Source organism: Rhinolophus ferrumequinum, chromosome 25, assembly GCF_004115265.2.
Source record: "Rhinolophus ferrumequinum isolate MPI-CBG mRhiFer1 chromosome 25, mRhiFer1_v1.p, whole genome shotgun sequence".
NCBI lineage: Eukaryota > Metazoa > Chordata > Mammalia > Chiroptera > Rhinolophidae > Rhinolophus > Rhinolophus ferrumequinum.
The window spans coordinates 21,723,330-21,743,892 of NC_046308.1; the positions used below are offsets into that span (position 1 = coordinate 21,723,330).

The 20,563-nt window shown below is 40.5% G+C and overlaps 1 protein-coding gene across 1 annotated transcript in view; it reads left to right on the forward strand.

Moving 5' to 3' along the window:
* Nucleotides 1-20,563, forward strand: part of LOC117017835 (sodium/glucose cotransporter 1-like) — a 61,132-nt gene that overhangs the window by 18,899 nt on the left and 21,670 nt on the right. The window contains exons 6-11 of the mRNA XM_033098424.1: nucleotides 958-1,063; nucleotides 2,046-2,126; nucleotides 7,401-7,621; nucleotides 13,751-13,886; nucleotides 16,168-16,275; nucleotides 17,730-17,880. Coding sequence (XP_032954315.1) covers nucleotides 958-1,063; nucleotides 2,046-2,126; nucleotides 7,401-7,621; nucleotides 13,751-13,886; nucleotides 16,168-16,275; nucleotides 17,730-17,880 — 803 coding nt within the window. The remainder of the gene's footprint in view (nucleotides 1-957; nucleotides 1,064-2,045; nucleotides 2,127-7,400; nucleotides 7,622-13,750; nucleotides 13,887-16,167; nucleotides 16,276-17,729; nucleotides 17,881-20,563) is intronic.

Here is a 20,563-nt window from a genome sequence, read left to right on the forward strand (position 1 = left end):
TATGAGAGGAATTTATTTGTTTCCTTGCTTGTTAGCTGTCTTCTCCACTTTGGCGTAAACTTCTTGTGGCCCAGGACCTTGTCTGGTTTGTTTACTGCATTGCCCCTGTGCTGAGAACATGTTTAGCACATAAGGCACTCAATAAATGCTTTTTCTTGAATGATCGAGTGAGTGTCACTTATCACATTGCATGGAAATTACCTGTTTAGTGATCTGTCTCCTTCATTAGTTTGAAACTACTTAAAGATAGTGCCTGAATTTTGGTAACCCTTGTATCTTCTGAACCCCGCTAAATATCTATCACATGATTAGGAAAAAACATGGATGGATGAATGTAGGGGGAATCTCTGCCCGTTGTATCCCTGGCTTTGGGGACCAAAATAACAAAGCAAGAAGTTAGCCCATTAAATGAAGGGCAGATGCTTCAAAATCACTCTCAACTAAGCCAGGGATCAAAAAATCCAGGCCAGTCCTCCTAGTGTTCTGCTTTGTGCAGTCCTTAAGCTAAGAATGGTTGTTACAGTTCTAAAAGGTTGTAAAAAAACAGAGACCGTGTGTGGCCTGCAAAGCCTACAATATTTACCATCTGGCCCTGTACAGCAAAAGCTCGCCAACTCTTGATAAACTGTTCCCTTTGCCTTTTCTCAATGGTGGAACTGCAGAACAGCTCACTGTCTGAGCACACTCCCCACTCTGAGGCTCCAGGGAGGAAGAGGCTCCGTTGTATTCACTGGATTATTTGGGTCAACTCAAGCCCTAAAGGCGCTGACCTTGGCTGAACTTGTGGGGTGCAAGCCTTATTGCCCAGCAGAACTTGGGTACCCCTCACCCAATGTCCACTAGGGATGGAGTGGATGTGCTAACCACAAATGGCTTCTAAGATCAGTGTTTTCATGGAATTGCTGTCGATTGAGCTGGGAACGAAAGTGCAGCCTGCTGCCTTTGTACTCATTTCAGCTGGAGATCTGCGCTGGTGCCATGTTCATGAGAATGGTTTTAGGGTTGGATGTTTACCTGGCCACCATCGTCTTGCTGACAATCACTGGCATTTATACCATCACAGGTGAGGTTACGCCAACCACCCAGGTATTTCTATTGACACGAAAGCTCTTAGTGGAGTCCTTGCAGATATTAAAGCAGGAGCCTTCAGCTTTACCATTTTGTCTAAGTCTGTAGATCACATTCCTGAGGCCTGTGGGGGTGGAGAGAACAGTGAAAACAATCAAGACAGGGGTGCCTAAATGGAGTCCTACCCCTAGAAATCAGATCGGGCTGGTGGGGGCTTTCGAAAGGACAGCACGCTGCCAGGTAAAAGCGTGGGAGCTCCGCACAAAGGGAAGGACGGGGAGGCAGCAACTTCAGACTGATCACCTAGTAACCTGGTCAGGTCATTAGACGGGAGTTTCTGTGTAGGCAGCTCTGTCCTAGACAATCTCTGCCTGGATTTTGAAAGTGAGGCCTCTCGTATGTTTGTTTCCAGCCACAACACAAATCTTGGATGCTGGTGAGTGTTCCTGGCAGTTCACCACAGTCTAGTGGAGAGAATCGGGGTTGGGAATGGAATGCACTCAACCGATGGTCCTCAGTGTTAAAGAGTGGGGAGTGGTTTTTCTTCCCAGGGGACATTTGATAACGTGTAGAGACATTTTTGGTTGTCATAACTGGGGAGTGCTACTGGCATCTAGCAGGTAGAGAGGCCAGGGATGCCACTATTGCTTCCAAACAGATTTTAGGAAAAATACCAGGTTTTTTTCCCCCTTAGAAAAACTACCAGGTTTTTATTTTAAAAAATGGGAAGTAAAGGGAAATAAGGACACAGAAGCGCAGTATAAGAATCCAACAAAAGAGTGTGACGGATATTAACGAGAGAAAACAGGATTACCGAGACTAAGCATAAGTAGTTATAAGACCCACTGAATTTAAGGGAGAAAAAGTGTGAATGTGGAGATCTGGGAGGAAACAAATATGTAGAGCAGGATGCTGAAGCAACTTTCAATGGAAAGAGTCAAATGTGGCATTTATTCTTCTTTCTCTTGCCCATTCAGGTGGTTTTGCAGCTGTGGTTTATACCAATACCTTACATGCTGGCATTATGGTTCTAGGATCAGTCCTGCTAACGGGCTTTGGTAAGTAAAGCTTGAGAAGACTGGCCACTATGAGTGGGATCTTTGAATCTGATTGCTGCCTGGGGCCATTTCAGCACCTTCATCTCACAGATGAGGAGACTGAGGCCCTAGGAAGCCAAGAGCATTATCTACGGTCATGCTGAAAACTGGGGAGGGAAGTTCTGCTCACAGAGAAGAAAGGAATAGGAGTGGCAATGACAAGCTCTAGTGCTTTAGAACAGCAGTCAAGAGTGGTCCACCACTCTCATCCCCCCTTCTGTGCCTCTGTCCATGCTCTTCCTCTCCAGTTAGAAGCCACTCTCCTTTTCGCTCACTCAGTTAAATCTGTCTGTCATGGTCAACAGAAGAGCATCCCCAAGGTGTGATTCTTTGATTCTTTCATCTGCACATCTTTCTTCTCTGGACTTTCATCACTGCCGCATTGTTCATTGATTGTGTTGATTGTGTCACATGAATAAATCATGCACCGCCAGATCCAAAACTTCTTGAGCACCAGAACCATCCCTTATATGGTGTAGCTGGAGGTACATGGGAAGTTATTCATTCATCCAAAAAAAAAAAAAAAAGTGAAGTAAAGGGAAACTAGGCCATAGAAGGAAGATAAGAACCCAACAAATTATTAAATAATAAGAATGAAAAGAATCGCTGATATGAGTTGAGTATCAGGTACAGTGTAGGCATTTGTCTTATTGCCTCTTTGATCATCACAATCACCATGAGGTGTAACTACTATTGTTATCCCCATTTTATACATGAAGAAACTGCATCTCAGTTAAAGAACTTGCTTGCAAGACACACCAAGAGCAGAACTCAGAGCTGAGTCTCTTTAACACCAAAGCCCAATATGTGAACTAACATATTACAATACCTGTAATAGCAAGTACACTTAACCTTAAAATAGACGTTTCCTTCCACTAGCTAGGAGTATGACCTTAAAGGTTGGTGTTACACTCTGCTCCATGGATAAGAGATTGGTCTTGGCTCAGGTATTGAAATGATATGTGAGTACAATCGAAGGATTACGGTTCCATGGAGCATGTTGTGAGCCCCATGGAATGAGAAAAGATGGACTCAAACAGAAACACACAATCCTCAGTCTTACCGTTCAGTAAGCATTAGTGCGCCAAGAAGTATACTTAATACGGTGTTGCTGGAACACAAAATATATGTCAGGCATGATCCTAGAAATTTTTAAATGAGCTGAGAAGCAGTGACTAATTTGAGTGACAAAGCTGTAAACTGTAAAACACATTGAGCCATTGTGTTTAATTGTGTGCTAATATTAAACAGCAACATTTTTTAAACCTGCCAAGTCCACCCAAATAGTTGAAAATGACATCCAATCAAACTTTAGGGGCTGGTGAGATATTCCATTTAATGTTAGCAATTATATTTCTAAACACTTTTATAATCTTTACTATTATAGACTGAGTGTCTGTGTCCCCTCAAAATTTGTATGTTGAAATCCTTACCCTCAACGTGATGGTTTAGAAGGCAGGGCCTTCGGGAGGCTCTGCCCTCGTGAATGACATTAGTGCCCTTATAAAAAAGACCGCAGGGAGCTCCTTCATTCCTTCTACCATGTGAGTGCACAGTAGAAGATGGCGTCTACGAACCAGGAAGTGGTCCCTCACTGGACACCAATTGGACAGCACCTTGATCTTGGACTTCCCAGGCTCCAGAACTGTGGGAAGTAAATATTTGCTATATATGTCACCCAATCTATGACATTTTATTATAGCAGCCCAAACAAACTAAGACATTTCCTGAGACATTTAATGAGATTTTTTAATTGGGACATTCATGTTAGTTCTTTTGATAAGTAAAGTATTATAAAGTAATGGAATAATTGTTTTCTTTTAAAAATATACAAGAACTTGTACATCCAAATGAATGTTATCCTTCAAACTAGTCACCATGGGAACCCAGGCACATGCACTTTTATTTTTAGGTAATATATACACAAGCTAAACAACACAAAAGGTACACAGTGAAATATTTGTTGCCCTCAGTTTCTCAGTTCGACTCCACAGACAACCAGTGTTATAAGTTTTGTGACTATCCTTCCAGAGATAGTCTTTATATATACAAACATTTTAATCTATGAGACATACATTTTAATAGAATGAAAACAAAATTTTGTGCCTCTTTTTCCACCTCTGGTACTATATCATAAGCAGATTTCTAGGAATAGAGATCTACTACATCGTTTTGTTGTTCTATTTGTAATAAACTTTTTATTGAAAAGTGCACAAAGTGGTGTGTAGCTAGATGAAATATCACAAAGTGAACACACTTTTGTAACCAGCACCCAAGTCAAGAAGTTATCTTTTGTTTCCGTCCCTTCCAAACTTTATACATTTTATTTCTTTTTCTTGCCTCATTACACTGGCCATAACCTTTAGTACAGTGTTGAATAGAAGTAGAAACAGCAGACATTCTTGTTTCATTCCCAATCTTGGAGGGAAAACTTTGAATATTTCACCATTAAATAAAATACTTGCTGTCGATTTTTTGTAGATACTCTGTGTCATACTAACAAAGTCCCTTTCCATATCTAGTTTGCTAAGATTGTTTATCATAAGCAAGTTTTGAATTATAGCAGGTGTTTCTTCCACATCTACTGAGATGATTGTATTATTTTTTGCCTTTATTCTGTTAACGCAGTGAATTACATTGACTTGGTTTTGAATGTTAACTCAACCTTGCATTATTGGAATAAATACAGCTGTGTCAAGAGATACCCCAAATTCTTCTCCACACTAGCTAGAGAGTAGCCCCCCTTATCCGTGGTTTCACTTTCCATGGTTTCAGTTACCTGCAGTTAACTGCAGTCCAAAAATATTAAATGGAAAATTCCAGAAATAAAAAATTCATAAGTTTTAAATTGCACACCATTCTGAGTAGTGTGATGACATCCCACTTCATTCCACCTGGGATGTGAATCATTCCTTTGTCCAGTGAATCCGCACTGTATACACTACCTGCCGGTTAGTCATTTAGTAGCCGTCTCAGTTATCAGATCAACTGTCATGGTATTGCAGTGCTTGTATTCAAGTCACCTTTATTTTACTTAATAATGGCCCCAAAGCTCAAGAGTAGTGATGCTGGCAATTTAGATATACCAAGAGAAGCCATAAAGTGCTTTCTTTAAGTGAAAAGGTGAATGCAGTACAATAAGATATTTTGAAAGAGAGACCACATTCACATAACTTTTATTATAGTATATTGTTACAATTGTTCTATTTTATTGTAGTTATTATTGTAAATCTCTTACTGTGCCTAATTTATAAATTAAACTTTGTCATAGGTATGTATGTATAGGATATATAGGATTTGGTACTATCAGCAGTTTCAGGTATCCACGGGGTCTTGGAATGTATCCCCCACTAATAAAGGGGAACTACTGTATTAATTGTACTCTCAACAATGTATGAGAATATATATTTCCTAATCTCCCAGCTAACACTTAATATTTTAAGACTTTTAAAAAATATGCCCAATAGGTAAAGAAAAAACAAGGTATCTCATTTTTGTTTTAATTCAAAGTTTCCAGACACTGGTTAGGTTGAGCATCTTTTCATATTCTTAGTGACCATCTGTATTTCCTCTTTTGTGAATTACCTGTTCATATTCTTACTATATTTCTTTCCAGTCGTTTTTCCTTGGCTACTGATATATAAGAGTCCTTTTTACATGATGTAAATCTCTTCTTTTAGTCTAACAACATTTTAACTTGATTTCGTTCACATGAATTTTAAATTTTGAGGTCAAATTTATCAACCTTCCGTTTCCTTTTTGTTTCTTGTTTAAGAATGTATTACCTAACTCAAGTTCATAGTGATGTCCTCCTGTTGTCTTGTAATAACTATAGTTTTGTATTTCACCTTTTTAAAAATGCACATGGAATTCATTTTAGAAATACAGTTAAGTATCTAATTCACTTTATAGTCACACAGTGTCCTTTTTTTGACCAGTCTTGATTCCAAGTGATTCTGAACCCATTTCAAAAATTAAGTCTATATCAAAGGAACATGGTTTAATTGCCAAAATAAAAGTATTTTTTAGTTAAGTAGGTGGAATTAGGGTGTTCTAGTGCCTTTTAGAAAATATTTTTCTTTAATGTTAAGATTTTACACCACTTATGATACTGAGGGAGAAATGTCACAGGCTCTGAAGAAAATTTCAAATAGAAAACTTTATAAATGTTTGCTGGCACTGCAGGAAAACAAGTATTAATTTGTTTTAGTCAAGATTCTTTTGGGACAGCCAGGTGGCTCAATTGGTTAGAGCACAAGCTCTTAACAACAGTGTTGCCAGTTCGATTCCCACATGGGCCAGTGAGCTGCGCCCTCCACAACTAGATTGAAGACAATGAGCTGCCCACCATCCAGTGGAGCAACCGGATGTCTCAGCTGGTTAAAGCGCGAGCTCTTAACAGCAAGGTTGCCAGTTCAATTCCCTCACGGGATGGTGGGCTGCGCCCCCTGCAACTAAGATTGAAAACGGTGACTGGACTTGGAGCTGAGTGGCGCCCTCAACAACTAGATTGAAGGACAACGACTTGGAGCTGATGGGCCCTGGAGAAACACACTGTTCCCCCAGTACTCCCCAATTTAAAAAAATTAAGAAAAAAAATTCTTTCAACAATTTGTGATAGTCCTTTAGTTCAAAACTAGTATAAGCAAATAAGTACTTTCTTGACTCACATAACTAAAAGTTCCAGGGGCACATTACCTTTAGGCATAGCTAAATCCAGGGTTCTGTATGGACCTGGTAGACAAAAGTGTTTCAAACTGCCATACTAGCTGAGAACCCCAAAAGATAGAAGCAGGCTTTTTTGGTTCCTCAAGCAAAATAATTAATCCTGGAACAAATTCTGATTAGCTGAGCTTGGATCGCAAGTCCATGCTATCAGTCATTGCCCAACGGACAGGCCTGGGTCACATACCCGACTGGAATGGTAGACAGTTTGACAAGGCCCACATAAGCGACGCAGGTTGAATGCAGCTTGAAAGAGGGATTCTGCTGCCAGAAGCAGGAGCAGTTGTTGCTGTGTACACAGCCACCAATGTCCACTATACTCTTCTTTCTCTTGGAAATAATTGGTGTGTTTTCTTAGGCACATACAGTCTTGACTATTGTCAGTCCATTGCACTTTTTATATTAGATTCAGTTAATCAAATTGTGTCTTACTTTTTAATCTTGGTTCTTTAGACATGTGTTATTTATTGCACACTTGAAGGTACTGATAAAGGTTACTGTGTTTTTAAGCCTTTAAGGAAGTGGGAGGATACCGGCAGCTACTGAATAATTACTTAAACGCTAAACCAAGCATAATCCGTGAAGGAAACTGGACTGCCAAACCAGAATGCTACCTCCCTCGCCTGGATTCTTTCCATATCTTCCGAGATCCCATCACTGGAGATCTCCCTTGGCCTGGAATCGTCTTTGGTGTCTCCATCATCTCTTTGTACTACTGGTGCTCCAATCAGGTAATTAGACACGTTGCAGCTGAAGTGACTGCATTGGGGGCTGGTGGTCCCAGATGCATTCCAGGCTCCTCTAGAGTCTCTGCAACTGCAGGCAGCTGTGGGCCTGTCCACACTCGGTGGTCAAGTTTCCCTTCCAATCTTTGTTTATTGCCCAAATAACTTTATGTGAAATTCTGTTTAAAAGGAATTTCTCCCACAGTCCTATCTATAACACATGAACTGTTTTCATTTTTTTTCTTCCCTGTCATTATCTAAAAAGCACATTTTGGGGGCAGCCGGTTAGCTCAGTTGGTTAGAGCGCGGTGCTCTTTGCAGCAAGGTTGCCAGTTTGAGTTCCACATGGGCCACTGTGAGCTGCACCCTCCACAACTAGATTGAAACGACTACTTCACTTGGAGCTGATGGGTCCTGGAAAAACACAAATAAATGAAAGTTTAAAAAATAAATAAATAAATAGAAATAAAAAGCACAATATTTTTGGATGTGAAAAATAAGTCAGCTCTCCTCGATTGAGTCAATATACTAAATGCAACCAATCAGTATTTCAGTTGGATTTTTTTTAAAGGCTCAAACTTATTCTAAAAATGATATGGTTCTCCCTCAATTGTAGATCTTTAAATAAATTGTGAAATATTCATATAGTGAAAAGGCAGTATAGAAATAAAAAGGAAGTGTAGCTACATACAATAACATGGATAAATCTTCAAAGTATGATGCCAATGAAAGCTAGATTATGAAGGCTTAGGTACTATATAGTTACATTTGTGTAAAGTTTAACACAACCAATGCTAAATTGTGTTGTTTAGGTATACAAATCAAGTGGCAAAAAACTTACAAAGAAAAGCAAGGAAGAAATAAGATAGTCACGAAAGTAGTCATTTCTGGAACAAGGGAAGGGGTTAAAGTTCAGAAAAGAAGCACACAGAGCATCATTATTCAGTCACCAAAAGGGGGAAACAACAGAAATATCCACTAACTAATAAATGGATAAACAAGATGTGTATTCATGCATTGGAATATTATTCAGCCATAAAAAGGAATGAAGTACGGATACATGCTCCAAGTTGGGTGAATCTTCAAAACATTATGCTAAGTGAAAGAAACCAGACATAAAAGGTCACCTATTATATATTACCCAATATCTGGAATAGGCAAATCCATAGAAACAGCAATCTGATTAGTGCTGGCCTGAGGGTGAGCGGTGGAGAGAGGCAGTGGCTGCTGAACGGGTATGGGTATTCTGGGGCAACGAAAAGGTACAGAGAAAGATGGTAGTTGCCCAATGTTGAGATGCAGCAAATGCTCCTGAACTGTTCACTTTAAATGTTTAATTCCATGTTTTGTGAATTTCAGCTGAATTTTTTTTTTTTAAGTCACAGAGAGGCTTCTGAGGTACCTGCAGTGTTTCATCTCTTGATTTAGATGGTGGTTACACCATATACTCTGTCCTGTGATACAGTGTACTTTCGTGTGTTACATTACAATACAAAAACAATTAAACATTTTGTGGAACAAGAAAATACCACAGATAGCTAACTCAAATTTGAAAATGAAGAACCACGGGGGGAAAACTTGTCTGACAAGATACTTACACGTCTATAAAGTAGCAGTAATAAAAACAATTTGAAATTTTCAAGAATAGACATATAGAATAAAGAGCTCAGAGATAGACTCATGTACTCATAGTAATTGAATTTACATTCAAGGGTGCTCCATTAATCAATGGGGGTGATGCATGCTCTTTGATGTTTTTAGGAAAACCAGCTTACTATTCGAAACTGCAAAACGTCATCCCTACCTAACATTTATACAAGGTGGACTTCAGATGGATTAAAGACTTAAATGTGAAGTGTAAAACTATACAATTAATGGACGGTAATGTTAGAGAACATTTTTGAGACAGAGGGGAGAATAAATCATATCGGTTTGTTCACATTCATATAAGGATTTTTTAACAAAGAATACCATGGACAAAGTTGGCAGATGACAGATTAGGAAAGAGTATTAGAAATGTTTGTAACGAACGAAAGACAATGGCAAATCCACAAGAACAAGGAGCTCCAGTAGAAATGTGGGCAAATGATAATGACACGCAATTTATAGCAAAGGAAATTCAAACGAGTGTAAATGTTAACAAACGTTAACACCCAGAGATATTGTGAAGTGCAATTGAAAGCCACAATGAGACTGGCAAAAATTAGAAAGTTTGATAATGCCAAGTGTGGGGGAGATATGGCTGTTGAGGAACCCTGTGCACGTCTGGTGCTGTCGGTTCTGGAGGGTAATCTGACAGTATTTAATAAAATTACATATATTGTACTCTATGACCTAGCAGTGATGTTTGTGGGAATATACCTCAAAAATCTTCATGCGAGTTCACCAGGGACAGTATGTAAGACACTGATCACAGTGTTGATTGTGCCAGTTGCTATAAAGTGGGTAGATGAAATGGGGGCAGGGTAGTACTGTGGAATACTACGCAGCAGTGAGAAGCAGTGCACTAGATGTACACCTAGCAATGCTGATGGATCTTCAGAATATATTGAATGAAGGGACAAGAAACAAGATGAGATCTAGAGCACAGTACGTGGATGTTCTCTGTAACGTAACTAGAAATTTCTATTCTTTCCCTTCTATTTATTATGTGTTTTAATTATGCTATTTTCCCTAGAAGATAAGAAAAATCTTTCGGTATTTTCCTTTCAATTTCTTCTGTAACCATAACTTTGGAAGTTGCCGCTGGACTTCCACTTCTGACAATAGGTCAACTAGATTTCCTAAACTACCTCCTAGTACAAAACTCCTAGGAATGCTGGGTAAAATATAACAAACATTTTTGTTAGGTTCTTAGAGGAGCTCTTAAGAAAGGAGGAAAATCTCCAAAGGCTGAAAACAAAGAAAGAACTGAAATCAAGAGAGCTAAGCTGACACTGACACTGATAATGCCCTGACAGCATTTACCAAGCTTGGTTTTCAAAGGCTTAGGTTTAAGTGGCCAGGTGAGAACAGGAGTTCATGCATGTTAAAGAGAGAAACCTCCAGGTAGAACTTGGATTCTTGAAAGGTTATAACCTCAGTGAAAAGGTAAACTAGGAAAAAATTTGCCCACCATCAAGGAGAAACAACAGCAAAAAAAAAAAAAAAAAAAAAAAACAACTTCAACCAGGGTTCCAGTATGTTTGGGTTTTTAATTTACCTTGTATGATCAAGAAAACCCCATGGGAAGAAATGAACATAAACTCATCCAAAAAGTATTACACACCAACTTGGCAGGAGTATCAGCAAATTCTCTCTGGAGGGATGCACCCTAACCAAGGTTTTGTAGGATTCCCATAAATAAATGCCTGCTCAATATGAGCCCCCAATCCAAAATTAGAAAACGTGGAAGAATCAAACCATCTTGAGCAGGAAACAGAGTTAGTACCCCCAAACTTCAGAAAATTGAAGTATTAGATAATGAAATATAAAATAAGTATATAAAGAAATGAATGGGACTGAAAGCATTAACACGATTCTATCAAAAAAGATCAATCAGATTTGAAAACTGAAACTTCTAGAAGTGAAAAAATATACTTACTGAAATGTAAAATTCAGTAAAGGTTAAAATATCAAATTAAACAAATCTAAAGGGAAAAAAATAGTGCTCTGGAAGAGAAAACTGAAGAAATTACCCAGAAAGCACAAAAATGGAAAGTGTGAAAGAGAAACAAAGTGACATGGAAGATAGACTGATGGCTAAAATACATCTCATTGGAGTTACAGAAGAAAAAGAAAGAGCAATATTTGAAGACAAAATGCTGAGAATCTTTACAATTGTTGAAAGAAACAGCAGGAATCATCAGATTCAGGAATCACAGTGAATCTCAAAAGAAATAATTCAAAAATCTACATAATGTCACATCATAATGAAATTTCAGAACATGGAAGACAAGGAGAAGATTTTGAAAGCCTCCTGAGAGTAAAGATTGCCTGTACTTATAAAAGAAGACAATTATACTGACAACAGACTTCTTGTAGCAACAATATAACCCAAAGGTAGAGGAGTAAAATTCTCAAAGTCCTAAGAAAAATGTCAAAACCAAGGACAAAATAAAAACATTATTTTTCTTAAAGACTGAAAGATGTACCTATAGAAAAAGGAACTGCTGAAGAGCAAGAAGGAGTTGTTAGCAAAGATGTTGACAGGCACATGAGGAAATCTGAAGCATTGGCTTTGGGGATCTTTTTTCAAAAAATTTTTGATTACAGCTGGCATACAATATTATATTAGTTTCAGGTGTACAACATAGTGATTAGACATTTATATAACTTACCCCGATAAATCTAGTGCCCATCTGACACCATATGAGGTGTGATCAAAAGATATGGTGAATGTTTAAATTAAAAAAATGTATTACAGTAAAAGACACATTGTCATTAGTCCCCCTCAAAATACACCCGCTCGCTTTGAACACACTTATCCTATCATTCTTGCCAATTTCTGAAGCGGTTGTGGAATTCCTCTTTTATGAGTGCCTTTACTTCATCCTCCATCGTGACAATGCTCCGCATCACACATCGCTTCTGCAATTTCTGTCAAATAAAAACATTACGGTGTGTCCTCATCCACCTTATTCACTGGATCTGGCACCGTGCGACTTCTAGCTCTTCCCCAAAGTCAAAAGGACCATGAAAGGTAAATGTTTTGAATTGAATCAAGACATCAGGGAGCCACGACAGCGCAACCAAAGACACTCACGAAAGAGGACTTCAGAACTGCTTCAGAAAGTGGCAAGAACAATGGGATAAGTCTGTTTAAAGAAGTGGGGGTATTCTGAGGGGGATTAATGAATGGCAGTGTATCTTTTACTGTAATAAATTTTTTTAATTAACATCCACCGTATTTTGTGATCACACCCTGTACATAGTTATTACAATATTATTGACTGTACTCCTTAAGCATTGGCTTTTTGATTTCAGAGAATTAGCATTGGCTGATTGTTATTAATATCGCAAGTAAAAGAGGACAAAACTGAAATATTGGACCGCAGTTTGGAGTTAAATCTGGCTATGGGCTTTAAATTGTACAGAAGGGTGGGCTATTGGTTTTCTTTAGACTTGAAGTTGTATGCATGTTAAAAACATTTTTACATAAATTTTATTGGGGAACAGTGTGTTTCTCCAGGGCCCATCAGCTCCAAGTCATTGGACTTCAATCTAGTTGTGGAGGGTGCAGCTCAGCTCCAAGTCCAGTTGCTGTTTTCAGTCTATAGTTGCAGGGGACACTTGAACTGGCAACCTTGTTGTTAAGAGCTCATGCTGTAACCAAGTGAGCCATCTGGCTGCCCCGTGTTAAAATTTTTTAGGGTAATTATTAAAAGTATAAAAGTAAAATATTCCTAAATAGTAAAGAAAATGATTTAAGAAGAAATTTTAATTACCATCACACTGTGCATTTTTTCACATTATTTAAATGTTCTTCAAAAATGTAATTTTAGTGCATACTTAATACGACGTTGTTTTGATGCACTGGACCGTGACTTTATGTTCTTTCTTAAGTGCTTCTCCACCTGCCAGCTGTACCATTCTGTTCAGCCTGAGTGCACACTGCCTCTTACAGCAGGAGCCCCATGAAATGGGTTGTGAAACATCTTCCAGGACATTTTTGCATTTTAAAGGTCTATACTAATTCATCTCAATTTAGATGAATGACATTGGTTCCAGTTGTGCACACTCATTTGTTGCCAGGGACCCACCTTTGCTTTGATTGATGTCACAGGGCTCTCTTCCTTCTGCCCGGCAGAGATGTTCTCTGTAGCCTTGAGGAGGGACAGCATGTATGCACTGTGCTGCCGTGCTTGACGTGCAGTGATAGCAATGAGACCAAGGTCGTGTGTGCCTTCCCTGTCCCCTCCAGCAGCTGTGCATTGAGCAAAACATGCTCACTGCTCACACACGTCTCCTCTGGCCCTGGATGCCCCAGAGATGTGTGTGCCCCTGGATGATTGGGGTGAGCAGCTTAGCAGAAACCCACCAGAGGACACATCTGGTTGCTGCAGCAGGTCACAGTTGTCCTATCTCTGCCAAGGAGGCTCAGGCTTCATACACTCAGATAAGCCATTCCCTCACCCACCTGTATTTCCTTGGCAGATCTTTGTCCAGAGGTGCCTGGCAGGGAAGAACCTGTCTCACGTGAAAGGCGGATGTGTCCTGTGTGGGTACCTGAAGCTGCTGCCCATGTTCGTCATAGTGATGCCCGGGATGATCAGCCGCATCCTGTACCCGGGTAAATCCTTCATTCTGATGTGTTCGCCCCACTCAGTGGGGTTCTCAGGTCTCCCACAGCGTCCTGGTGTCGAGGTACCCGAGATTGCTGCCATCAGTCAGGATTAGAGTTATAGCTGAACAGACGCCTGGCAGAAATCATGGAGGTAGATAGCAAGAGAGAAATTCCAGAGAGAGAAGTTTGGGCAGGGAAGAGCCGACCAGTGCTCCCTGCGGCCAGGCCCAGTCTCTGTCACAGCATGGAGGCACAGGAAGGTTGAGATCCTCAGGTGGGGCTTGTCGGAGGAGGAGTTAAATGTAACCCCAAAGTAGGTCTGACTCTGAGGCCCACATTCTTTCCATTAAATGCTATGAGAACACCCCTTTATCCCTTAATGAGCTATCATATTCTGTGGATGTATCTCATCCCCATTTCAGCCTACTTTTATTAGCTGTACTGTCTCTTGGGGTACCAGTTTGGTTATTCATTCAAGCTTTACGGAGCACATACTCTGACAGGTACAGCCACTGCGCCAATCTGGCAACTTCCATGAGAGTCTTCTGCTGCAGTGCTGTGCAGGCCAAACAGAGTGTAAACACTTCTTATTGCTCAGTAACATGCACAGAAGACATCACGAACCCTAATTTATCCTTCAGTCGGCCCCTGAGACATGCCTCTTTTCTTACTCCTAGTTCCTTTCCGGTTTCAACAGAAAGGAGTGATGTTTCAACATTCCTACCTTTGGTCTTTGGTTGTCAGGCAGCGCTCTTTTGGGCCTCATAGGTGGTGCCTCCTCATTGAATAGAAAATAGGCCCCTGTGCTTTCCAGGACGCCAGAGTCCCCTGGGCTTCACAGCCCTGCCTCCCCGCCCACACTCCACATCACGGACTGCCCCATTCCCTGAGGAAGAAGATTGGGCAGAATTGCATGTATTTGGGATTCTAAAAGCCGCTAAGGGGAGGGGAGGAAGAGTGGGGAATAGCTCCTCCCTCTAGCTGGAATGGGCCTCAGGAATCCAAACTCCCTCCAGCCTCTAAGAGGTGAATAGAGTTCATGGAATGCACTGGGGAGAGCCCTTGGAATGGAGAAGGGCGCGGAACCACTCATCCCTAGTCCTCATAGATCTATTTACACGTGCCAAATATATAAAGCCAAAAAAGCCATTTATCATGAAAGCTTGGCACCTGCCCACGTTCCTGGAAGAATATGCTTTCCTAGTAACCTAAGTGCTTCTGGCCCTAGATTCTGGGTCTCTCCCCTGGCCAGAGCTGGGGACCAGACACTGCGAAGGTGTGATTCTCCCAATCTGATTTTCTGTGTAAGCCTCTTTTGTTTGAAAATGATATGCATTCTTGTCTCCTATTTCTTCTGAGCTGATGTCATCCTCAGGCCATCTGGTGGCGTGATTGTCACCAGCAGCACCAGGCCTCTGTGCCACCAGCTCAACAGTCCCCACAGGGTGTTTCCTTTCCCAGTAGTTCCCACAGAAATCTCAGATGAGTCCTAGTGAACTCACTTGAGTAATAGGGCCAGTCATTGTGACCAAGGAGAAGGAATTTCCAGAATGGCCAAGTCTGGCTCTTGGGCCCCTCCTAAACCATGCCTGTCACCCAATGCAGAGGGAAAGGAGAGTGGGCAGATGAAAACAGACGTTCACTGTAGCCACCCCCTTGAGTTATATTCTTTCTCTAGATGTTTGGCGACCACTTCTTAAGCTTAGATAACTGTCCCCATTAAAATAATTTGTTTCACACATAAACCTAGGCAATATCCTGCCTCCTGCTAGTCTATGTTGATTTATTGTTTTGGGTTTGTTTTTATTTTGTTTTCATATGGTCACTTTGTATCCTTTATTTAAGCTCTTGAAGGGCATATCACATTCACTTTCTTTACTTTTGTGTGAACTTTCTTCCCAAATACTCTAAAACAACACCCCTATCAGGGCTAAGGGAATAAGGTTATGAGTTGCACACACATTAGTAGGTGGATGAATAACCCGTTTGCTTTCTTAACATGTAGCTGGGATCAGTGAAAGGCTTGCTGAGGTCAGGGGACTTCTTTGGGTCAAGCCATGAATTGGTAGAAGCATTAATTCATTTGACTCCTTGGTGCCTAACTCCTAGCTAATGCTTCCACCACAAGCTCCTGAAGAGTGTGTGTGATCATGAATTAAAACGGTCACCAGTAGACCAAGAATCTAACAAGTTAAGAATCTACAACTCCTATTTGTTTCCCTTTCCCTGAGCTAGGTTTTGGAGCTGTAATGTCAACATGTTGGTATGACTATATCTCTCTTTGCAGAAAAAGTGGCATGTGTTGTACCTTCTGAATGTGAAAAGCACTGTGGCGTCAGAGCTGGTTGCAGCTCCATGGCCTACCCAGTGCTGGTGAAAGAGCTGCTGCCCAGGGGTAAGAAATGGGCCCTGCCATCGAAGGCTATAGAAACCCCATGATTTGTGTCCCCATTGGATCCTGTGCCCTCAGGCTGTAAGTGAGGGCTTATCTATCAGTCAGCCCATCCTTCTGGGTAGAAATGGAGGCTGTGGAGTGGAAGACAGTAGTTGAGTAGAAGGCAGCTTGCTTGCCTTGAGGGAAGGAGCTGGGCCTCCTCCCTCTTCATTCCTCACACATTCACACTCATAGGGCACATGCTGGCAGGGGCACAACTTGTGCTCGCGATTTGTGTTGTTCACTTCCCCGGCTTAGCTCATGCCTTTGCTCCTTCGTTCTGCACATGGGCTCCACACTGTACTAGACATTGTTCTAAGCCATGAGCACAGGGGTGAGAGAAACCTAGTCCTGCTCTCAAAGAGCTCACATCCAATGGGATGGGCAAGGAGATGGGCAGTTTGCCAAGAGTGAAATAGCTTTAACTGCGAGACGACAGTGAGCCTATGCGTTCATCTCACCTGCTTCCCGAAATCCCATGGAAATGGCCAAACGGTAGTACTACTAACACAAGCAGTTTCACGTTAGCTCTGGAGATCAGTAGGCTGAAAAAGTTGAGACTTTTCTGTAAAATACTATGTAGGTGGAATCTGACAGGGAATTACTAACCATCCCACAATTCAGGAAGGAAGTTGTCTGGATTTTCCAGCTGAGCCCGTCTTAGAGCACCCAGGGCTGCGAAGGAGAGTGGGCTTAGGACCCCTGAAGGAAGGCAAAGCCAAGGACACTAGTCTTTGCCTGGCCCAAGGAGCCCACTGAATACAGTGGGGACTGGCTGCAGTGGACCTTCAGTTCAGGCCCTGGTTACCCGGCAGCACATAGAAATCTCCCGACAGAGCCAAGTCCTTGCCACGTGGTGGCCTTTCAGGTAATAATAGATTGTTATGTTTATAGCTAACATTTGCTGAGTGCTTGCTCTGTATTGGGAATTGTGTTAACCTATCATCTTAATTTGTCTTCATCTTAATAACACCCTTACGTGGTGAGTACTTGTATTCCCAGTTTACAGGTGAGGACACTGAGGAACGAGGAACAGCCTAACTTGCCTGTCGTCAGAAACTTCTTTGAGCCTCTGGCTCCTCATCTGTAAATGGGGGGAGGGAAGTGATGCCCATCTCACAGGGTGGGAGGGAGGGTCGTGCAGGCTGATGCCTGCAGGGCTGTTCTGGCACAGGGTATCACTCAGGAGACCTTAGCTCCCATTATTGTGTAAAGACACGGCAGGACACTAGTAAGCCTCATCACAAAGTCAGGACAAACGTAGTGCACGCATCTATCTTAGATGGAATTACACTCCAAATACACTTTGGATGTTTTATAGGAGAAAATTAAGTATATAGAAAAGTTCTTTAGGAGACCTAAGGCATCTCCTGGCATGAACAGAGGAGGTCCAGGAAATGTCCCTTCTCTTCCAGGTGTTCGAGGTTTGATGCTGGCTGCACTACTGGCCTCTCTCATGTCCTCCCTGACTTCTATTTTCAACAGTGCCAGCGCCCTGTTCACAATGGACATCTATACCCAGATGCGGCCTACGGCCACTGAAAAGGAACTCATGGTGACAGGAAGGTGAAGGATTCCTCTAATTGCAGTAGTTACCGCTGTCAATGAAATGACCACAGTGGTATTACATGAAACATTTAGGCTAGAATTCTATACATAGAATCATCCTGTTTGTATATAGTATGGATGTATTATTTTTGCTGCCATTTTGCAGTGAAGATGTATTGCTTGTATAATCACAAAGAAAATTATTTCCATTTGGGAAAAAGTTAAGTAACCATGGTGATAAAAATGAGTACAGTTTACTGTACCTCCAAAATAGTCCTTGTGAGGAAATGTACATATGGTATCTCATTCAGTCCTCATGACATCCTTTAAAGGTAAGTTTTACTGATCTTATTCTCTTTGGGAAAGTGGGGGGAAAGTGGCTGAGAGAAGAGAATTGATCTATCTGAGGTCACACAGTAAGCAGGAGAGTTTCTCCATCTCAGGGCCATGCTGTCAACCATGATGCCACAATCCCATGCTAAGCCTGGAGTGGGGGATACATACACATGTAAAACGCGGTTCCTGTCTGTATTCCATAGGGTTTCACACTGGCTGCCTTTGGGCCACATCCAGCCTGCACACATTTAACATGGCCTACATTATGTCTATATGCCTCTTTTATCTTGCTTCAAGGTGCATATTACTCATCTATTTGTCTAGCCCTTCTTTTGAGTTTGCCTTTACATTTTGATTAGTATTCCATAGTTTAAAATCACTTTTCTGAGCAATTTTAAGAAACAGGTACCACTTTTATTTACAGTGTTATAGAACATAGAAAAAAATGAAGACTTAAATTCATTTTATGAAGCTCAAGATATTGATGCCAAAACGTAACAAATATAGCATATGAAAAAAAAATTAAAACTAAAGACTAATCTCACTTTTAAATACTAATGCAAAAGTTGTAAATAAAATATTAGCCACAAATTCAACAATATATTAAAAGAATGTTAAAAGAATGATATCTCTTTACCAACTGTGATTCCCCCCCCCCCGAAATATAGGATGGTTTAATGTTAGAAAAAATGTAGTAATATAACTCAACATATTAACAGATCAAAACCAAAAAATCGTATGTCTCTCTTTACAGATGATGAAAAGTTATTTGGTAAAATGGGTACCTTTCAACATGACAAAACATATAGTATATATCATCTAAAAGCCTACATCATACTTAACAAAGAAACTAGAACGGAACAAGGCAAGAATGTCCGCCCTTACAACTATATTTATACTAATATATAAGTATAAAACATATAAGTAAAATATATTTACTAAAAGTAGACCCACAGGTGAAATTAGCAGAAAAGGACTTTAAAATAACCGTCATTAATATGTACAAGAAAGTAGAGGGAAAATGTACAAAAATAGATGAAAAGATTGAGAATTTCACCAGACAAGTAGAATTTCTAAAAGAATGGAAAAAATTTTTATAATTGAAAAATAAATATCTGAAATTAAGAACTCAGTGGATGGGTTAACAACTGAGTGGATGGAGCAGAAGACACAATTAGTGGATTAGAAATGGAACATTGACAATATCCAAATTAAAAAAGGAAAGATACACACAGAATACAATTAGAATCACAGAAAGAGAGGAGCAAATTGGGTGGAAGCAATTTTGGAAAGATAATGGCCAAGAATTTCCCAAAACTGACGCACAATTATTCACAGATTTGAGAAATTCAACAAATTGCAAGCAGGATAAATACAAAGGAAGCCTACTGAAAAATGAAGATAAAGAGAAAATCTTTAGATTAGCCAGAGGAAAATAAATCCCATTATCTTCAAAAGAGACTGACAGCAGAATTTTCAACAGGAACTGTAAAAGCCAGAAGATAATGATGTGACATTTTCAAGTGCTAAAAAACAAAACAAAAAAACTACCAACCTAGAATTCATTAACCATCAAAAATATTCTCCACAAAGAAGGTGAAATAAATATATTTTTAAATAAATGCAAGTTGAAAGAATTTATTACATTAGACTTCAACTATAAGAGATACCAAAGGAAGTTCCTCAGACTGAAGGTAAACAACCTATATAGAGGATGTGAACTTCAGAAAAGAATGAAGAGCACCAGAAAGGGTAACTATGTGGGAAATATAAATGAATATTGACTGTTGAAAACATCAATAAGAAAAAAATGTCTATAGGCTAGATAACATATGAAAGCAAAATGTGTGACAATAATAGCAGAGAATATGCGAAGAAGCTAAATGGAACTTACTAACTGATTATAGAATTATTTGGGATGTAATAAAAGTAAAACTTCTGGCTGGCCCGGTAGCTGAGGCAATTGGAGCTCCATGCTCCTAACTCCGAAGGCTGCCGGTTCGATTCCCTCATGGGCCAGTGGGCTCTCAACCACAAGGTTGCCGGTTCGACTCCTCAACTCCCACAAAGGATGGTGGGCTGTGCCCCACTGCGACTAAGATTGAACACGGCACCTTGAGCTGAGCTGCCGCTGAGCTCCCGGATGTTTCAGCTGGTTGGAGCGCATCCTCTCAACCACAGAATTGCCAGTTCGACTCCTACAAGGGATAGTGGGCTGTACCCCCTGCAACTAGAAAACGGCAACTGGACCTGGAGCTGAGCTGCGCCCTCCACAACTAGGATTGAAGGACAATAACTTGACTTGGAAAAATTCCTGGAAATACACACTGTTCCCCAATAAAGTCCTATTCCCCTTTCCCAATAA